The following is a 6,666-nucleotide window of genomic DNA, read 5'->3' on the forward strand; positions in this document are numbered from 1 at the left end:
GGAAAGAGAGCATCTCACGGATGGAGAGGAATAAGTTGAGATGAGGAGGTGAGGGGAAAGGGTACCAGGCAGCTCTGGGGTGGGGGTGGGGGAGCAGGAGAAAAGCTAGTGGGGGATGGGGATGGGGATGGGGATAGGGATGGGGAGGGGCAAAGCTTTGCAGATAGCGACTGTTGCTGTATGTCCTGCAAATGTTTTCTTTTGTCCGTCCACAGTGCTCTACGGCCGAGCAGATGACCTTCCAGGGTCCCAGGTTGAGCATGAGGAGCAGACGGAATGGCATGCTGGACAGCACGCGGACCCTGTACTCCATCGCATCCCGAAGCACAGATGTGTCCTACGGTGAAAGCGTAAGTCACGCGAGCCACCCAGCAACGTGCCCTTTCCTCTGAAAATGCGTACATTTAGCGATGATGATAATTTGGGAACCCATACTTGTCCTTTAAAAAGTAATCGCATCTCATTCTATCCCCTCAGAATTCAGGGTAGATAGGGACATTGGCTATCTAAAATGAGGGGCGATAAAGGCACGAAGTGACTGGCTTACAAGGTTTCAAGAGGGAGTTTAGTTTTAGAGCCTGTGGGGGAAGACAGAGTCCCCACTGAATAGTTTTCATCTTGTCTAGATGGGTCTAAGGAGCTCTGATAGCATAGTGGTTACAAATTGGGCTGAGAATCTTAAGGTCAGCAGTTCGAAACTACCAGCTCTTCCATGGGAGAAAGATGAGGCTTTCTGCTTCCGTAAAGATATACAACCTTGGAAACCCTGTACAGGGTCGCTATGAGTTGTACCGACTCCACATCACAACAACAACAACTAGATGGGTCTGGTGAAAGGAGATGGGGATACGATTCTTAAGATTCAATAGTGAGTAATTGTTATCATGACTAATTGTGACTGTCACAATTGTAAAGGTAGAAGTTTTGTAACAAAAACAGGGGAGTAGTTAATTTTACAGTCCAGAAACAGAGGACCCTAGGACCATTAAGGGAGAAGAGCACAAGTGGAATGTGACACCTTATCCAGAGAAGCAGTGACACACGAGATGGAGGCAGAGATGGGGACATGGAGAGAGGGAGCCACTGAGGACTCTAGATTCATGGAAAGAGAGGGACTGAGAGCTGGCGGCCAAGAGGCAGACTTGCAGAATGTGCCCTTTGGTGATGTAAATTATTATATATTCCTGAGTGTTTTTGTATACATTCAAAAACAAAACAGAGGGAATAGAAGCAAATACTGTTGAAGGATGATGCACAGAGGGGATTGTAATCATTGCAAAGGAATATGATAGCATGAGTGTAAAACTGATGTTCTCCCATGTACACTATCACTTAATTCACAATGGTGGTGGTGGTGGTGATGTGCTGTGGAATCGGTCCGACTCATAGTGACCCTGCATAGGGTTTCCGAGGCTGTAAATCTTTACGGGAGCAGCAAGCCTCTCATCTTTCTCCCTCAGAACAGCTGGTAGTTTTGAACTGTTGGCCTTGGAGTTAGCAGCCCAACTCATAACAACTATGTTACCAGAGCTCCTTCAATTCACAATAAATACTAAAAAAAAAACCCAAAACAAAGTCAGTTAACCCAATTGTTAGTGCTTTATTTTTATTGTAATTTGAGTGGAAGTTTTACAGAGCACATTAGTTTTCCATTCAACAATTCATTGTTGTTGTTATTATGTGCCGTGGAGTCGGTTCCGACTCATAGTGACCCTGTACAGGGTTTCCAAGGTTGTAAACTTTTACGGGAGCAGAAAGCCTCATCTTTCTCTCTCAGAACAGCTGGTAGTTTCGAACTTCTGACCTTAAGGTTCGCAGCCCAGTTTGTAACCACTATGCTACCAGAGCTCCTTTAACAATTCATACATAGTTTGTTTTATGACTTTGTTTGTAATCCCTCCAATGTAAAGCTCTCTTCCTACTTCCTCCCTGGGTTCCCTATTTCCATTCCTCCTCCCGAGTAGTAAGCTTTGTTTGGGGCCAAATGCTGCCCTTTAGGTCATTGTGGTTAATTGCTCTGAGAGTACATTATTGCTCACTTTATAGATCTGTCTATTGCTTGGCAGAAGCGTGATCCCTGGGGATGGGCTTAGTTCCAGCTTTGAAAGGTGGAATTGGGGTTAAAGCCTGAAGGGTTCCAGCAGTCCCTATCAGACTGGTTATGTCTGATCTTTTTTGCGGTAACAAGTAAGTTATTTAACAACTTGTTGTGGTTGCAGTTATCAACTTGGGAATAGAAATGCTGAAAACACAATATAAAAAAGAAAATGTTTTTGGCAAAACAATTGGCAAAAGTAACTCACATAACAAAAGGGTATATGTTGAGATTTGATTACATTTTGGTCTTTTTTTTGGAGGGGCAGGGGATGTACACAAAAACACTCAGCATATATATAATCATTTAAACAACCACAGGGCACATTCTGCAAGTCTGCCTCCTGGCTACCAGCACACAGCCTTTCTCTTTCCATGAATCTGGAGTCCTCAGCTGCTGCCTCTCTCCATGTCCCCACCTCTGCCTCCATCTCTGGTGTCGCTGCTTCTCTGGATAAGGTCCCTCATTCTGCTCATGCTCTTCTCCCTTGATGGTCCTAGAGCCCTCTGTTCCTGGACTGTAAGATGAACTACTCCCCTGTTTTTGTTACAAAACTTCTACCTTTATAGTTGTGACCTTTGCAATTACTCATGATAACAGTTACTCATTATTGAATCATACGAATATCTTTTCACCAGACCCATCTAGACAAAATGAAAACTATTCAGTGGGGATTTTACCTTCCCCCACACACTGTGAAACTAAACTCCCCCTTGAAAACTTGTAAGCCAGTCACTTCATGCCTTTATAGCCCACGGTTAACTGACTTTTAAGCATTTTTAATAACTTCTCTTTTTTGTATTCTCTCTCCTGTCAGACTCGGTCAGAAATGGTTCTTGGGTTGAGGTCCTTTCTTTTAGTTCCCTGGCTGGGGTCTTGGTTTAAGTCCCATCTGAATAAGTCTTCTTGACTTATTCCATGTTACTCTTAGAGCCATAGTCCCAAAACTGTCCCTGTTAGTTGTTGTTATTAAGTACCGTGGAGTTGGTTCCAACCCATAGAGACCCTGCACAGGGTTTCTGAGGCTGTAAATCTTTACGGGAACAGAAAGCCTCAGCTTTCTCCCATGAAACAGCTGGTGGTTTTGAACTGCTGACCTTGAGGTTGGCAGCCCGATTCATAACCACTATGCTACCAGAGCTCCTTAAAGCTGTCCCTAAGCCCTGCTTATGAGGTGAGCTGGATCAGCAGGGTGTTGGCAGGAGGCACCTCTCTCTGTACCATGTCAACGTCTGGTCTCCTCCTTACTGACCCTGGAGTAGTCCCCACACACGTGGTATTAATTGCTTTATGATTTTTGCCAAACTGGTGAGTAAGAGACAGGATCTCAGTGCTTTCACTTCACAGTTGCCTCACTACTGATAAGGTTGAGCTTGTCTCAGGTGTTTTTGGGGTTTTGTGAGCCCTCCTTTATCAAATGCCTGCTCACGTTTCTCGTCCATTTCTCCACTGGGTTGCCTATCTTATCTTTACAGACTCTTTACTGATTCTATTTGTCAACGGTTAATGTAAGTTGCAAATATCTTCTGTCAGTTTGAGGACTGTTGTTGTTAAGTGCTGTTGAGTTGGCTCCAATCATAATGACCCTGTATAGGGTTCCTAAGGAGTGGCTGGTGAGTTTGAACCACTGACCTTGTAGTTAAAACTGACCTTGCAGTCCAGTGCTTATCCTACAGTGCCACACCAGTACTGAAGGTATGTACATTTTTCTAAATAATGTGTTTCTGCCAACTCAAGGAACGCTTTTGGTTGGTAGACTTTTGTTTGTCAGAATTGGGTCCCAGGAGGCCTTGCCACCTTGTCCATGGAGAGACAAATACAATGATGGAAGGACAGTTTGGGATTCCTTTTATTTTGAAAGCAAGCATAAAAGCAGTGGATATCTACATTGATATATTATTTATATAAAACTATTAGCAAATGCTTCTATACCCCCTAAGGAGCCTTGGCAGTGCAATGGGTTAAGCATGGGGATGCTAACTGAAAGATTGGCTGTTTGAATGCAGCAGCCACTCTGGGGAGAAAAATGTGGCAGCCTTAAGAACCCTACGTTGTTGTTGTTAGGTGCTATCAAGTCAGTACTGACTCATAGTGACCCTATGCACAACAGAACACAGCACTGCCTGGTCCCGCACCAACCTCACAATCATAGCTACGCTTGAGCCCATTGCTGCTGCCACTCGGCCAGTCCATCTCATCTTCCTTTTTGCAGACCGTCCGCTTTACCAAATGTGCTATCTTTCTCCAGGGACTGGTCCCTCCTGATAACATGTGTGAAGTATGAGAGATGAAGTCTGGCCATCCTGGCTGCCAAGGAGCACTCTGGCTGCACTTTTTCCAGCACAGATTTTTTTGGGGGCAGTCCATGGTACTTTTAATATTCTCTTCCAACACCATAATTCAAATGCATCAGTTCTTCTATGGTCTTCCTTATTCACTGTCCAACCTTCACATGCAGATGAGGTTATTGAAAATACCATGGCTTAGATCAGGTACACCTTAGTCCTCAAACTGACATCTTTGCTCTTGACATCTAGACCTCTTTAAAGAGGTCTTGTGCAGCAGATTTGCCTAATGCAGTACATCAGTTGGTTTCTTGACTGCTGCTTCCAAGAGTGTTGGTGGTTGATCTGAGCAAATTGACGTCTTTGACAACCTCAATCTTTTCATCATTTACCTTGATATTATTTGTTGATCCAGTGGTGAGGATTATTGTTTTCTTTACATAGAGATGCAACCCATACTGAAGGCTGTGGTCTTTGATCTTCATCAATAAGTATTTTAAGTCCTTGTCACTTTCAACAAGCAAGGTTGTATCAGCTGCATATTGTAGGCTGTTAATGTGTCTTCCTCAAATCCTGATGCCACATCTTTCTTCACACAATCCAGCTTCTTGGATTATTTGTTCAGCATATAGATTGAATAAATATAGTGAAAGAACCTTATGGTTTTATTCTGTCTTATGGGATCCTTAGGTGGCGCTGTAGGATAAGCCCACCAGCTCTCCTTAGGAACAATATACAGAGTTGCTTTGAGTCCAAACTGACTTCATGGCACTTAACAACTTTAAGAAGAACAATATGGAGTCACTATGAGTTGGAATTCACTCAAAGATAGTGGGTTTAATCTGTTGTTTGGCAGCCTCAGCCTCAGCCTCAGCCATGGGAAAACATAATTTGTGTGACTCCATGGCAGCTAACCACAGCAACAACAATAGCAGTAAAAAGGTAACTCCAACCAACTGATGGAAAAATTTGTCTAGTTATAAAAATTCAAACATTGTCCTCTTTTAAAAATTTGGTGCACTCAGAATACTTGATAAGATGGATGTTATGAATCCTTGGTAGATTCTTAAAACCTTGGAAGTGGTTTTAGGTCATGTTTAATATTCATTAATAACAGCAAGGGAGTGAGACTAAATTAGTCATGTGTTTCACAATGTTCTTTCTCCGAAGGACCTGGTGAACTTTATTCAAGAGAATTTTAAGAAACGGGAATGCGTGTTCTTTACCAAAGATTCCAAGGCCACGTAAGTAATGATTTCTCTCCTATTTCTGCTTCCGTGTTTAAAAAGAAATGATGAACAAGTATGACAAAGCACACAAATGCCTTCTAGTGCTTTATTCATCTGTTAATTCTCAGAAATGGTATGTTTTAAGTAGGAAGGATTTGGCAAGTAGCTTTGCAGCTGTTTCCTACAGCTCTGTAATGTGGTTTTGTATTTTTAGTTTTGGCCAAAGTCAGTAAAGTCTCAAAAAGCCTGTGTCTTCCTTCAGCATATCCAGCAGTCTGGGTGCCCTCATGAATGACTATGGCAAGGTATTGCTTTTTTTTATAGTACTTTTGAGTATTTTATAGTACTTTTTTATAGTACTGTTATGGCACTTAACAACAACGTGCATATACACACATGGGAATCTGACAGACATCTCTGTCAGCTCCTTTTTCCTTTCATGGACTTTGGACCTTGGGTGTTCATCTACTTGAAGCTTTCTGTGTTTCAGAGCAGCAAGGCTGGGTTATAAAAAGCCATGAGTGTGGGGCTGATGAAATGAAATGCGGATGGGTCTCTTGTGATACAATAGTGAATAATTGTTATCAGGACTGCATGCGAGGGTTGGAAATGTAAAGGTAGACATTTTGTAGCAAGGAGGGGAGTGATTAACTTTTCAGTGTAGGAGTGGAGGTCCCTAGGACCATCAAGGGAGAAGAGTGGAGAGCGGGACCCTACCCAGAGAAGCAGTGATGCCTGAGATGGAGCCAGAGACGATGATGTGGAGAGATGGAGCAGTTGGGGCTTTAGACCCAGAGAGAGAGAGAGGGGCTGTATGCTGACGACTGGGGGGGCATGCTTGTAGTGTATACCCTTTGGTTGGCTGATGATGCATGGAGGGGATTGTAACCATGGCAATGAAACGATACATGATAGGATGAATGTAAAACTAATGTTCTCCCACGTAAACTATCACATAATTCACAATAAAACATTATTAGAAAAGAAGCCATTAGTAGCCATGCCTGTGTCCTTACACACGGGCTAAGCAACTCAGTCAACAAAGTCCTGTGGCCAT

At 43.1% G+C, this 6,666-nt stretch overlaps 1 protein-coding gene across 1 annotated transcript in view; it reads left to right on the forward strand.

The window, feature by feature from the left end:
- Positions 1-233: 233 nt before the first annotated feature.
- Positions 234-6,666, forward strand: part of TRPM8 (transient receptor potential cation channel, subfamily M, member 8) — a 107,565-nt gene continuing 101,132 nt past the window's right edge. Inside the window, exons 1-2 of the mRNA XM_006866768.1 lie at positions 234-350; positions 5,551-5,624. Coding sequence (XP_006866830.1) covers positions 234-350; positions 5,551-5,624 — 191 coding nt within the window. The remainder of the gene's footprint in view (positions 351-5,550; positions 5,625-6,666) is intronic.

Source organism: Chrysochloris asiatica, unplaced genomic scaffold (genome assembly GCF_000296735.1).
Source record: "Chrysochloris asiatica unplaced genomic scaffold, ChrAsi1.0 scaffold00096, whole genome shotgun sequence".
Classification (NCBI taxonomy): domain Eukaryota; kingdom Metazoa; phylum Chordata; class Mammalia; order Afrosoricida; family Chrysochloridae; genus Chrysochloris; species Chrysochloris asiatica.